The 15,609-nt window shown below is 38.4% G+C and overlaps 1 protein-coding gene across 4 annotated transcripts in view; it reads right to left on the bottom strand.

Annotated features, from left to right (window-relative positions):
• NOL4 (nucleolar protein 4) overlaps positions 1-15,609 on the bottom strand; it is a 181,740-nt gene that overhangs the window by 140,897 nt on the left and 25,234 nt on the right. For all 4 annotated transcript variants that reach the window (XM_031066569.1, XM_031066570.1, XM_031066568.1 and 1 more), the window contains exon 2: positions 5,782-5,931. In XM_031066569.1, the coding sequence (XP_030922429.1) occupies positions 5,782-5,931 (150 nt within the window). The remainder of the gene's footprint in view (positions 1-5,781; positions 5,932-15,609) is intronic.

Genomic DNA, 15,609 nt, shown 5'->3' on the forward strand with positions numbered 1-15,609 from the left:
TTTACATGTGTGTTTGTATTTTTTTTAATTAAGGAGGGTAAAGGGGGGAAAGATGATCAAAAGAAGACTCCAGGAGGAGAGAAAGAGAAAGACAGGGATAGAGTGAAGATGGTAGTCTGTCCTGGGCCCACAGCCATCAAAGCAGGTGGCAGAATTTGGTTGCTTGATGACAGGAGGGCAAGCCAGCCAAGGGAAGCCCTCTCCTTTCCTCAGCAAGAGGTCAGAATAGAGGGCTGACACAGGAAATCAGATCTAGCACTGCTGGGAGTTTTAGCAAGAGCTCGCTACCCTGCTACACTGTGGGAAATGATGTTCCCTCATGTGCTAAACTTGCAATTCACAGCTCCCTTCCCTTCTCTCCCCATAGAGCAAAAACTGCTTTCTGTGAGGGAAGCAATGGGAAACACCTGCTAGTGGGACAATTGCCAGGACACTGAACACTCACCCCCTGAAAAGAATCAGGAACAAGCTCAGAGAGTAAAAGTGCACGGGGCTTGGCTGTTTTGCCATGCACACAAGAATGGTATGGATACAAGAATTTAGGCATGCTAGGGCTCTGCACAAAGCTCAAGTTCTTCCACTTCCCCAAGGACAAGTCTGTCCTGTACAGAAACCAGCCAAGCCCCAAACCTACTTTAGCCCTGTTTGATCAGGAAGGAGATGATGTTATCTCACACCGCAACCTGTCAAAAATTATTCCCTGAGGAAAACACACTCAGTGTGATGTTCACGGGGGATTCACAAGCACATTCTTGTTTTGGGAGGGAAAAAGAGTAACCTCCTGTTTCTCAGTCTCAGCAAGGCTTTTCTTAGGCTGACAGGAGAGATGGGAAGCTACTCAAAATCTTGATCCAAAATCAAGGAACATTTATCACTGAAACAGCTGAATGAGGCACAAGACCCCAGATAATTCCCCACATCTTAAAGACTCCTGTTAATGCCTCAGATGTTATACATTTATGTACTACCCATCTGATGAGAGCCTTGTCTCAAGCTGCTTTTCCTTGACACATTAGTATCTCCGTGTTTTACAAGCCTTCTTCTTCCAGCTCATCAGCCCAGTGGCTCTTTTTTCATTTATGGGTTAAGAGTCTTATTAACCAACACATTTCACCTGCTCAGACATGACAACCCTCACTCATTATTCAAGTTCACTACTGTAATGATTCAAGATTTTGCACAGAGACTCACAGACAGATATTAGATCATCCTTTGTAGTTAAAAAATTCAAGTAGAATATCTACATAGAATTAAAGGTGCTTAAGGTAGCTATGAGACTTATACACAGCTCTCAGCTAGATGATGCACTTAGTTGTGGGAAAATGTGTCCAGGTATAACATAGAAAGGTGAGGCACCTTCTCAATTGTTTAAATTAATGAAAATCTAATACCTTTTTAAGGATATCAAAACAAAGTAAGGAAAATCAATTCTATTCTGAAATATAGGGCTTAATCACTTTGTCTGGCCTGACAGTACCAATAGCTGGGCATGAGAAGTAACACAGATGTTTTAGCTTGCCAGCCTCATCACAGAGCATTTGCACTTCTTGAAAAGTGTAATAAGGCTATTTTTTTCCTGGTTTGCATTGAATCACAGAGTTGTCCTGACAGCTTGAGCCTGTTGCATTATGCTGCTACTGTAGCCACAACTTTTCCCAGTTACTCCCACCTCTGATATACCCCTCAGCACTTGTGTTTAAGTTGTAGACACAGATGAATAGTTTTAATCAAGAAATGTAGTTCTACAAAGGCACAGAAAGCCTGCTATGCACTTGTTGCATGCCTTTCCCAAATACACCAGATGGATTCTTTTCCGAACACTTCTCTCCCATGCGTCCCCATCCCCAGTTTGATGCCACAGCTCTCCTTTCAGAGTGGGATGTCTATACAAAAATAACTCCCTGAGAACACAGAGTGAAAAGCACTACCCCAAAGCACAGCAGTTCCTCTTAGACACTGAGCTGTGGCAGCACCTGCCAGCAGAGATACCCCCACGAGATCCCAGTGACAACATTGCTGGCATCAGCATTTCACTCCACCTCCTGTGAGGCCCAGCAGAGGACCCAGGGGAACGCAGGACAAGCATGGACCTCTTTGGGCACCACTGCTTTCCCCTGCCCTGAGGAACATGCTCTTTTCACCTTCCGCATCTTCCAAGTCACCTGTGCCCCTGCTGAGCAAGCGACTTGGCCAGGCCTTGTGTCACATATCCTGCCTTTGTGAGGGAATTATCTCCCAGATCAAGATCCTCAATGTTTTCCCTGTTTGTAAACTTCCCTGGGAACTGGGAAAGTAGCTGAGTTTAAATGCACCACAATAATTATTCCTTCAGTCTGGCATACTTTGGATATGATTTAAAATTCTTGGTTTCATTTTACATATATAAGCCACATCTGGGTTATTTGCTGGTATAGATCTACCTAAAGTTATGCTGGCAAGGAACACAGCACATCAATCTTACCGTGTATACAAGTCAGGCACCCAAAATGAACACAAAACCTGCCAGTTAAATAGGACACTTCTCCTTTTTGGCATATTTTCAAGGTTACTCTCCCACATCATACACACAGAGTTGATACAATTCCCTTCTGGTCTTTTACTGTGCAGAAGAGAAGAGAACGGGACCTTATTCTAAACTTAAATATTGAAGGACAGATGCTTTCCTAATTTATTTAGAGGGTTTGTGCCAAAAATCCTAAAGTTTGAGCTTGGTACATTGCTGCCCCAATTAAAATGGAAAGGCTCTTTCCAGTACTCTGCTCTTTAAGAGATCTCAAGTACCACATCCTATTTATCTTCCTGCACAGTTCCAGTGTAGGAAGTTCCACACAAATCAATCAGTTGTAAAAATATCATGCATTTCCATGCAGTTAACATAAACAAGGCAGTGCAGATTCCCTAAATGAGTTTGTCAAGTGTTCTGAACACATATTTAGAGAGACATTCTGATGTATTTTAGTACACCAGCACCCAGAGTGACTCTATCAAAAATTAAAAAGACTCTAGCTATACCAAATTTGTTACTCCATGTAAATGCAGATAGTAGTTATTAAGTTTTAGTGACCATTTCATTAACCTTACAATCATTCTTGAGCGTATTCAAAACTTTGAGTGGAGCAGGTTTACTATTGAAAATGAGACTCACACACATATAAGCAAATTAATTACTTAAAATCAATATGTTGCAACTCTCAAGGGCTGTGCCATTAATTTTTCAGAAATACTTAGGTACTGAAAATCCATGACAGTATTTATGACTTCAGAAGTTCAGGAATTTTGTACCAAACTTGTGATGTTTTCTTCCCATAATTCCTCTGCTAAAAGGTTTTGGTTATCCAGTGAGAGAATAGAAGCAATGTGTCTGGATCATGCCAGGGGTGAATTACAAATAGCAATTGTAGCACAGAGTTTGTGAAGCACATCTCCTATAAAATTTTTTCACTCAAACCATTTGGTGAATACTTATGCATGATAAATACATGCAGAGATCTCAGGGATGATTCACTTCTGACACGTGAATAAAGAAACAAGACTAAATTAATCTTGTTCCAGATTCACTTAATGAAATTAAACCCCGCCAAAGTACTTCAGTTTGATTTATAAAGCTTTTAAAGTAAAAAGTTTTGGGAGACAGTTACCTGAGATATTACCTTATTCCTCCTTACAGTGCCACAGAGGAGGTAGAAACTGCACAGCTTCCTGGAACAGACTGACACTACCGCTCTTAATTTTACTAAAGGCATTTTCATGGACAGGTCCAGTAAAGGAGCATGCATTTCCCCAGAAGGCCTGGGGTTTTGATGCCTGTCTACTTAACCCAATTCTTATGTCAGAATAGAGAGCAAGAATTGAAATTTGTTTCTTCTGGAGTATTTTTTCCATTTTTTTAATCCATGGAAGCCTTTCAAAATTATATATGTGAATCTTGTCACTGGGAAAGACAATGCAACGCCCTTGAAAATTAATATAAAATTAAATGAATGCACAAATATTGCAGACTGACAAAAACTTACATTTTGGCACCCTTAATGATGCAACAGGCTCATGCCTCAAATGCAATAAAAGTTGGCAATAGATGAAACTACTGTGTAGGCTAGTGTATCTGCACAAATAGTTCTTCTCACCAAAGATACAGTAGTCTTTCATGCTATTCACAATAAACAAATTTCTTATCTGACCTGCAATCATGGGATTCTTACAGTAGTAAATATTATACTTGGCACACATTTGTGGGATGATGACTTGAAGTATTGTATTTATAGTTGGCAGCATTTCTTATAGCTGTATATTATTCTAAGACATTTGTGATCTATACCTTTGAACAGCCTACTGAGGTAAAACAAAATAGAAAGGTCAGTGGAAAATATCACTTTTCTAATGCTTTCTGAAAGAGAATATGAGGTATCAAAATGACTGAGGTGCCAGGTAAAAATTAATTTAGAGAGTTTGTGTTAGATCACCCTGAAATAACACTCCAAGCCCTACAAAAGCACACCCAGATGAAAGATGTCTTCATATGTCTATCTTAAGGTCAATACCTCTGGGAACAAATTATAAGAAATTTTGCCAAGAGCTTATCCCTCAACAAACCATCTGAAATAGCCTATAAATAAAATATCTGTGAAGGGATTCACAGATATAGAGAAAAGATTGCTATAAGGGTGAAAGAAACAGTAATGGAAAAACAGCTGTTTCTTACAGCCAAAATTGAATCAGAAACCTGGAGCTTCCCCATATTCCAGTGACCTCTGATGAAAAAGGTTCACATAACTGCAGGCTGTTTTTAAGATGAAGAACTGTTTCCAGGGTGATAGGTCACCTCAGGGCCCGGTCCACAGCTCCCTGCCAGCCTCATCCCACTGGGACCAGGGGGAGAGGTGCCTTGGGTGCCCTGCAGTCTGGTCAGGGGTATGTGATGAGCCCTGGCTGGGCACCCCTGCCCTGCCACCCTGGGAGAGCCTTGGTGCTTCAGCAACTGGAAACAGCTGGGCAGGTGGATCAGGATCAACCTCTGAGTGTTCCTGGCACTATCACAGCCCTGCACATGGAAAGTTAGTCACCCAAACCCAGGCAAGACTATGAATTTTAAGCACCTTGGGAAAGTGTAGCAAACGTTTCATTAGTTCTCCATAGGACAGCAAAGCCTTATATTTGTGTCACTAATCACAAAAGCCATTTATAGCTTTTTTAAGACTACGATGCAATTAAAATTTTTAAAATAGTATTTTCTCTCTACTCAGCCAGTTTATGCGGGAATGGGAGGTACCCCCTCAACACTTCCATTATTATACCTAGTAGTTTTCCAGCCCTTTGAATTTAGGACATGTACAAGTTTTCATACCATTAAATCATTAGGTATCACTTAGTCTGTGGCAATAACCTATAAGGCACCTTCATTTATATGCTGAAACACAGGAATCCATTTAGCTAAGTTGTGACAATACCTTCTAAGTCTGCTTTAACACTTAATCCACTTAATAGCAATTAATTAATACAGAGCTATTAGAAACCATTATAGAAATAGCAAATTCTCTTCTTGTTCCAATGAGAGAATGTCTAGTGAAGTCAGTGCATATGGCCCTTATTATACAGCAAATGTGATTTCTAAACAATATGTTTTCATGCACTAATGAAAGACCTCTAAAATCAATTTGGGACTGAGGGTGTCAGTACTAATCTAGTTGGGAAAAAAACCCTACAAATCGCATGCCATGTGACTAAACCCAAATAACTCACATTTTTAGAGATTCATGTTCACTTTAAGCTGTTTTTTGTACTTACTGCTTTATAGGTTCTCTTTTGTCCAGCGTGTTTTCTGATTTGTTCTCCATTGGGCCCAGTTTCAACATGCATGGAATAGATAATGTCAAAAAAATCCTCTACGACGGCCACACGCCGTAAAGACAGCTTCTCATCTACACCTACCCCATCCTGAAAAGGGAAAAAAAAAAAGGAACAGAAAAAGAAAGGGAGACAAGATGAATAGACAAATTATGATAATCATGAGACACATTGTCTTTTTTTAGAAGGGAGTTAAAGACCCATTAATATCTGAAGATCACCCACCATGCAAATAACAGACGCAGTATTGTAGGAAAGCTGTGTGATGAGAAGGATCACCCCTGCAAGCAGCCCATTTTGCCAAACCAAGGCATTTGGCCTCTTGATAGGAAGGGATCTTCCACTCCAGTATTTAAAAAAACAAAACAAAACTATCTGTGCTTCTTTCTCCAAATGCAGAAACAAGTCAAAGGCAGAAGCTGTCCCAAACACATGGCACAAAAATGCATTATGTGGTTGTTAGCAAGGATGCAACAGCTCTGTTATTCTCTCACTCCCCAGTAAATCTGTGCTGAGTATTTCATAAAGATGTTTAATAAAAGGTTTTCATTCAAAGAGCTGATTGTAATTATGAATATGAAGGAAGTTGTTATAAACAATTTCCCCTTGCAAAAATTGCAAAGACATACTATATGAAGACACACTACATGAAGACATACTACAATATGAGAAAAAGAAAGGGATGTTTTAAATATTTTCTACTTTTGCACACAGATGTCCAGTTGGAAGAAGCGGAAAAGTGAGAATACCTAGCATCTAATTTTCAAAAGTGATAGTGTCAGGGTAGCTAAAGACTTCTGGAAAGAAATAATCCCCAAAGTCTCTGAAATTAACCAGTGCAGTTCAGCTCCCACTTTTTTAACAGAATCATCCACATAAAGTTTTGTTTGTTTTACAGCTGCTTATGGACTTGGTTCTAATGAAGGAGCAGGAATTGAGATTCCCATTTTTCCAGAATAGACATCTATCAAGCAGGCTGCAGTTTGTAATACAACACCAGTATATGAAAAATAAAATAAGAATGGTCAATTCACTTGTACTCCAACACTGTATTCAAATTTAGATCTTTGGAGGCAGCAGTATAATCTAACATTCACTGTGTATTTTAAGCAATAACAGTGTTCCAAACTGGATGTATTTGATACCATTACTGCTCATTTAATTCATGCCACAACAAAACTGATTTACATGGGCACTTCTATGACAAAACACATGCAATTATGGATGCAGTGACCAAATAAAGATAAAGATGAGAAATTAAAAGATAATAAATCTGTATGACTCCCACTTGCTGTTCCCCAGATCATAACTTCTTGCTAACCCACTCCACTAAGTTTGCTGTATGTGGACAAACATGACTCATTTTTCTCACTCCCCTTATTTTTATTCCAGCCCACCTAAATTTTTCATATATTTCAAAGGAAGAACCCAAATAATCCCAACGGCTCCAAAGAACCTCACAGGGTGATAGAGAGGAGCTCTGACACATTCCTAGTAGCAATGGAGAAAATGTCAATGTCTTTAGAGAGTAACCTTCTAAATGTGCATTATCCCAAGTGACAGTGGGTTAGGAGTGGTTGACACACTACCAGCCAGACAGGCTATGTCCTGTCCTGCTCTAGTATGGCCAACTTTCTTCAGAGAAGTCCCTGCCCAAAGCTACATGGTCTCTTCCACTGAATTGTTTATCCCCAGGAGACAGATGGACCTGGGCAGAACCCTGGCACAAGTGCCATGAGAGGACTGCCACAGTTCTGATGGAAATTACTGTGCTGAGGATTGAGGGTGGAAGAACATGAGAAATTTGCAGGGCAATCTCCACCACAGGTTAAAGCCTCAGATCTGCTGGGAACAGTTGCACTGAGAAAGCTGTGAAGCTCCCAGCCCACTATCAGTCATTGACTACTAGCTCAAAAACTTTGTGGCATTGTGACAGGTTTTGGTTTAAGCATCATTAAGAATTTGCTTGGCACTATCCACCACCATTGCCTACTCTTTAAAAAAAATTGCTTTAGAGATAGGGCCAACATCAAATTCAGATCTTTGCAGCTTTAATCTTTAGGGGAATTCACATGTGAGCGCTGTAGGGGGCCCATCTTCAATCATTATTTTCTCACCACCCAAACAGCACAGTGGGATCCCTGATGATTTCAAACACTCTTATTATGACGACAGTGTTATCTCACACTGCTCTCCAAATACTCAGAAGTTTATAGTGTTGATTAACTGACAAAGATTTAATCTGTTTATTACTAATTAGCTTTATTTTATGAAATTTCCTACGAGGGAGCTCTCTTTTTTAATTAAAAAAGAAATGCATTACAACAATATTAATTTAAAACCTGAGATGCCGCCTCAGCAGAGCTGACACATGCAAACATTATGAATACATAATGAAGAAGAAACTCGGAAATGAAACTAATTTTGCTGCTTTTGGCGCCCATTAGTGTGCAGTGCTCTCTCTAATAGTCCTCCCACGTCCCTCCCCAGACATGGACACCCAGAGATTGGCAGGTATGAGCTGGGTGTGCTCTTGGAGGGGTATTTCTCCATGTAGCTGACTAAATCAAAAAGCATTGATAGTACTTCTAAAAATACACAGAAGTAAAGTGTGCACAAATTGTCATGACTCCTAATTGAAGCGCTAGAAAATGAATACAAACTTTCCAAATCTTTTCATTCAAAAAGGGTAGGAAAGAAAAGGCTTAAACAGAGTAGAAACTGCTTCAGGGCTTGTAATTAAATATCTACATCTGTAACTTTATCTAGTGGAGCCTGGACATGACTGAATTGGCTTCATCCTGCTTGGTGCTGTCTAAGATAATGAGGTAGACCTTGATTCAGAACACCTGCAGTGCTGTAGAAGGTGCCAAGGTGCTGCGAGTGAATTGCTCAGTTCATCCAGCAACACACAACAATGGGCAGAGCCATAAGCCTCAGCTGCAGAAGCAAAACACCAGATAAGTAATTTGAATAAGGTAGCTACTTACTGACACTTTTGATATTCCATGCTGACATCCCAATAGGTAAAAAGCTGGGAAATTTATAAAACCTCAAATCTCCATTTAAACCATGAAGTCTCTGAAGTGGACACAGTTATATCAGGCTTTCCTGCCATATGCCATTATACTACACTTTTATCATGAAATTGCTATTTTATAAAGGCATTAATAAAGCAGCTCTGGTTTATAAGCTGACTTTGGGTAAAAATTTCCACAGTGCCTAAGGGGACAGGTTTTAGCTTCAACTCAGACTAAAAAAAAAAACTGAATGAGAGAATGCATCATAATGCTATTCCCATGACTGAAGGGCTATGAAATGTCCACAAGGGACAGGACAAGTAATAGGCTTAAACCACAGAATGGGAGATTTACATCAGACATTTGGAAAAACTTACTATTGATGTGGAGAGTCAAGCTCAGTAACAGTTTGCCTGGGGAGGCTGTGGGATGTATATCATAGGAGGATTTTGAGACCAGGTTAGGCAAAAATCTGTCAGGGATACTATGAGTAAATCCTGTCTTGGGTAGACTAGATACTAATTGAGTTTCTTCTTAGTAATTTTAGGAAGCTTAAATGCCACTTTCAAAGTCAGTTGGACAGTAACAACTCTGGAACAGCAAGGAGGATATTTATAAATCATGAGGTATTTTTAGGACTTTCATTCAGCATGGAAAGGGTCCAAGCCTCACTTTCAAAAATGACTTAGGAATGGAAGCCTCACTGAATGCTTTACTTCAAGCATTGAACTTAGACTCTCCAATCTTTCAGACCATTTCATCCCTCTCTTTCCAGCCATCACTGAGGTGTGCCATGCATTATCCTAAACTAGTTTTCTCAGATTCCTCTCTGGCCAGCAGTGTGACACACACTGACAAACTACCTTCATCCTTATAGCTGCTGGAATGGTTTCAATCTCTATCAGTGATATTTTACTTCATTTTACTCTTTGAATTACAGTTTTTCCTGTTTACTTGTGGTTTTATGTATATTCAGAGATTTTCCTGTGTTCTTAAGATACAAATAAAGAAATGTTTCCTTTCATTTTTAGCACTGCAAAATCCATTTGTACTCTGAGATTAAAATTGTTTCCTCGGGGTTTTTTTTGGATATCTAGACAAAAAATAAGTTTCTGAACAGAAGTGAATTTTAAAGAGAGTTGTGCATCTCCCAGAAAGTGCTAAGGATCCCTATGAACCAGGATGGTTGGGGAGACAGGCAGTCTCTTTTACTGAGGTTGAATCTACAGGGCTTGGCAGAGTAAAGAAAGGAAGAAAGTTTACCAGTAAAGCAAATAGATAAAACTCTTAAGGCAGCAAAAATATCTATTAAATATAAGGTTGTCATTTTTATAGTTACTTTGCAGAGGAGAAAATAATTTAATACAAGCCTTTAAAATTAATGCCATTGAAACAAAAGTGCTTGTAATTCCTTGCTGCCCCATCTCCTGTTGAAATTTCTAGGAGGAAATAGGTCTCATAAAACACCCTCTTGCTTTGTGAATGAATATAACTATCAGCATCTTGACAGTGTTTGAAAAATATTCCTATAAAGACATGATAGACGGAGATAGAAAATAAAAGGAAAGTCTTGGTTGGTAGTTTTATAGAAAATGTTCAGGTCCATAAAAACCTCTGTTGTAAAAGCATCAAAGCCAGAAGCACCTACAAAACATTAGGAGTAGATGCAAATAACAAGGCATCTAAATATTTCATTACATAATATGAATCACATATAAATCTAAGACTGCTTTGAATGCAGAAATATGATGTGCAACATTTTTCTCATATAATCAGTTCAGACAGCAACAGAGTTAAATATCATTTATGTCCCCACACCTCTGCTGACTCGTAGCACATTTTGAACTTCCCCTGGATGAGAAAAAAAAGTCTTTTGCTGACTGAAACACCATACTCTGAATAAACAAAAAGTTTTGCTTATAGCCCTACACGTTGTTAGTTCATGCATAATGAGCTCTTGACATGATTGTATGTAGATGTTTTACTCCCTCAGGGTTCAAGATATGAAAATTTTGAATGGAAAGTGTTGGGAGGAAGCAATGGTAGTTGATGTATAACATGAACCCTATATATCAGTCTGCAGAAATAATTCAAAACAAATTAACAAATTGAAAATCCCATTTTACATTATTTCCTTTATCTGCTCATTCAGTAAAATAACTGTAAAATATATTGATATTTAAAAATAGGTATGAGCATTTTATAATGCCTCTTACTCCCATAGAAATGAACAAATTACTTTAATCAGCCCATGTATTTGAACTCCCAGGTTATGAGTACATCCATTTGAATATCTGACTCATTCCTGTCAGCACAGTGAAAATCCACAAAAGAGCAAAAGTTACTAGTATTTGGTAGCCATTATTAAGTAGCCTAAAATAAATAAACTCATCATTTCTATCCAGGTCCAAATGGAAAATGTCTATAATAGCAAAAGGGTTATTTGTTATTTGAAATTTACAGTTCCTGTTCCTCATTATATCATGTTTAAACAGCAAATCTCATTTTTTGCCAGCAGATGGAGACAGGAAAAATCAGAGTTATATTAAAACACATACACCAAAACCATTTCCAGCTGACAAGTTCTCCCTTTAGAAAAAAACATACACTACAAGAACTAAAAAAATAAGCTAGGACATGGCAGCAATGAGTCAAACTAATTGTAGACATAGATCATGAAAACTAAGAGAATAAAATGAAGTAAAATGGCAAATTAATTTACCCTTTGAGATGAGAGATTAAAATTAAACAACAGACACAGAGTTTTGGTGCATTATGAAAGCTGAAGGTGACAAAAAGTCCTCTTACTGGACTGGCTTGATAGGTAAGTACAAAACAACCAATACACAAAATCAATACTGAGCAGAAGTCCCTTTCTCCTTTATCTCTTGAGCTGTTCCAGATGATGGGAAAGCACCAAAGCCAAATCTCCGTCCATAAACAGTGAGGGGTGAATTCTGGGTGCCATATAAGTCTAAAATATCCCACCCAAAAGGGCTATCCTACTGAGTTGTTTCAGGTGAGGCCATCATCTGGTGTGGATCACTAGCTCCATTAAATTAAGCTCTATCAAGTAGAGGGAATGGGTTGTGAAACTCAACTTGCCAAATTGTGAAAGGAAGGTCTGTCACCTGTCTTTCCTTGCAGCATGGTAAAATAGGCCCAGAGATTATTTCATGATACACAAAATATTGTCAAGGATATTTTCAGAGGTTCCTTTGGCATGAATAGGATAATAACCTGGCCAGTAGTCTCTGCAATAAATATTTCATGCTCTTTCCATATTAAAGGGCAAAAACTTTTCTTTATCACCTTTCTTCAGAAGTGTGTATAGATGGCAAGAGCCAGAAACTGATGCACAGGAAGTTCCACCTGAATATGAGGAAGAACTCCTGTGCAGTGACATGCAATGGAACAGACTGCCCAGAGAGGGTGTGGAGTCTCCCTCACTGGAGATACTCAAGAACTGTCTGGAGGCAGTCCTGTGCCATGTGCTTTAGGATGGCCCTGCTTGAGCACAGAGGTTAGACCAGATTGCCACAGTGGTCCCTCCCAACCTGACCCATTCTGTGAAAGGCAGATCTATCATCAGTGAGAGTGCGGAAAATATTTGAACTAAAACATGGAGTGCATGTACTGACTCTTGAGTCTCCTACCAAAAACAAGTATGCACATGGGAAACAAGAGATAATTTCAAAAAGATGCTTGTACTCAGAGCCTTGAAGGAATGGCAGGAAACCCTGTGAGGAACACAGGACAGGCAGAGCCCTGGTTGCAGTTCACTCTTCACAGTTAAGAGCTGCTTCTTAACTGAGGTCTGAATACCTTTTCCCCTCAGCACCTGATTATTTTTTCCTTTGATGTTTAAACATTTACACAATCCTTCTGAACAAAAGCAGGTCAGAAGCTGGGTCACACTTCACTGTTTGTGAAGTTTGGTTAGCTGCAGGCTAACCAAACACCATGAGCTGGATCTCCATCAGCAAGCAGGTCACGACAGGAGCAGCACATCTGTGAGTAAAGCACACGATGCCAAGGAGCTCATAAGCATTTCAGGATATCTCTAACCTGGACCTCTGCAATGGGCACAATCCTGGTCACAACCCAGGAGGTGCATGTCTATCCAATGCCACTTTTCTTTTACTGAAAAGAATCTGTTCATATGCTGAAAAAATATTACACTGTGAAAAAAAGCCCAGCAAGCATGGTCAGGGGCTTTGTTCCAAAGACATACTCATTTTCCAAACTAAAATGCCAATATAAATGCTGACATACCTTCCTGAATAAGGCAACAAGATAGGATTTTTTCATGCACACATATTGCAATGAACATTACCCAAACTGATGAGAAGGATATGTAACTATCTACCTCAGGGACACACATGGCTCTGGTGTGACTCAGGAGATCAGAAAGAAGCTGAACACCTAGTCTGAAACAAATCTTATTTGCCACATTAGCCCTTCTACAAGCCTCCCTCTCTAGCAAATTCCTGCTTACTTGGCCTGTTAAAATAACAGATGATGCTTCCATCGTTATATGCAGTCTGATATCAGCTGGCCTGTTTTCTTTTTTTTTTGAAAGAGAAAGAAAATTAATGCTCTATTCTATCTACAAGTGTTTGTTGAGTTGGTGTATTTAGTACATGAAAAAGTAACCCTGGCACTACATGCATTATATTAAGTGAAATGTATGTGACAATTCCAATTGAACCAAAGATAGAATTGGACAGAGAGAGAGAGGAAGAGCACATATAACACCTGCAGGTTGCATTTCAAAGTTGAAAAATTATGGTCAAATAGTAATAATAACAATAACAAAACAAAATCTGAAAATTTTAAAAGAAAGCTATTTCTTGAATTACATATTTTTATTAATATGAACTTAACTATAATTTACTTGTGAATTCCTAATTTTGAAGAATTGTCTCAAAAATAATTTTTGATCTTAGGAAGTTTCAAAGAAGTTTTTTTTCTGAAGCTTATATTTTAAAAGAGAAGCAAATAACTGTTTATTTTTTGATAACCATATTGTATTATTTCCTGTTCCCTGAAGGATATTGTCTCTTTTCTAATGGGTTAGTAATAGAAAGAATTAGGTTTTGACATTGAAGTTGATTTTTTTTAAATATTCATGACAGGTCTGGAAACATCCAGCACACTTCACTTGCCCTCTTCAAAGTCACTGTTTTAAGCAAGTGAGAGCTGATAAACCTAGCTTGGACATCAAGGGTAACTGGACAGAGAGCCAAATCGAACTGAAGCCTTTTTGTTACGTTCACATTCATGACAAAAGTTTTATTGCATGTATTCCTTCTTCATGACTCATTAAAGGATTCATCTAGGTATAAGGGCCTTCTACCAGAATTTTCTATAATACTATGAATTCTAAGAAATTGCAGATTTTAAGCTAAAAAAGCTGTCAACATTTCAGTTCTACCATGAAATAAGATGAAAGTATGTGAAAATTCATCCCATTAAAGTAACATTTTATTTTTACTGAAAGTAAAACTGACCATAGAGGTAAGTATTAAGATAACTATAAGATTTCTCTTAAGACACTAAAAAAGTTTCAAAGCTATTCTGAGGCTGGAGGTAATATCTTCCTGTGTACAGATTTCTTCAGCTGCTGAAAAAACTGTAAACACACCATCAGACTAAGTAAAAAAATTGAAGGATAACAACTCACTGAAGCACAAGTGTCCCCTAAGTGTATGAATACTGAAATGACATTGTCTTTTTCATGTCTTTCTACTCTTCATGCATTTTATCTGATAATTATATCTGCCAAGTTGTAAACAGTTGCTCCAGGACTTTTCCAGCAAAGACTGCAATGCCAAGCTAAATGCTTGGCAGGGGAGCTGCCTTTTCAATCTCACAGCTAATCTGGAAGGGTCAGCTACTCCTGGTGAGTGTTTTAAAGGGAAGTGACTTCAGCTCCCCACTCCAAGAGCTCAGCACACTGTACAGTGATTTCCATGAAACTTTCTTTCCAAAAGTTAGTAGCAATTATAATATATACAAAACTTAGTTTTTCTTTAGTCTCAAGATAGACAGTTCTTTGTATCTGCTGACCATGAAAAGATTTGCTTTTCCTGAATAAGAATACAAGGATAAACCAGTTAATTCTCCTCTTTTTTTTTTTTTTTACTCTAGGGGATTTTAAAATGAATGGGTGTGAATCCTAGTGTGTGCCTGCTTAGTATGTTCAGGGCTTTTTCCTAAATTATAAGATCAGGTATTGTCATCAGCTCAGAAAAAAGAAATGGACACGCTACTAATTAAATGTTAACTCCTAACATGACTGTCATGCTCCAAAAAGGAACAATCTCCCAATTATAATTTAAAGTGTGCTATACTTTACAGGTATTCAAGCACTAGGGGAATGCAATGTAGATCTATAATGCCACCTTTTTTCAGACTGATGAAATGCAACTACTATATGCCAAAAGTAACCTAACACTAAAGTGAAGCTTAAATAATAATAACCCATTACCCCAAAGCGCTGCCTGTGAAATTATGCATATTAAATATATATATTTTAAAGTTATATTCCAAATACTCATAAGCCTCTGATGTAAGGGTGTTGGCAGAGGGAGCTGTTTTAATACATAATGTGAAATGCAAGTGCCAAGTGTTACATACTGCAGTGAAGCGCCAAAAGCATACCACACCACAGATCAACCCTGCACAGTGACAAAAGGTCTAAATAAATTAAAATTTAATAAAAGCTTCAAAATCCTAGTTAACT

Source organism: Geospiza fortis, unplaced genomic scaffold (assembly GCF_000277835.1).
Source record: "Geospiza fortis unplaced genomic scaffold, GeoFor_1.0 scaffold53, whole genome shotgun sequence".
NCBI lineage: Eukaryota > Metazoa > Chordata > Aves > Passeriformes > Thraupidae > Geospiza > Geospiza fortis.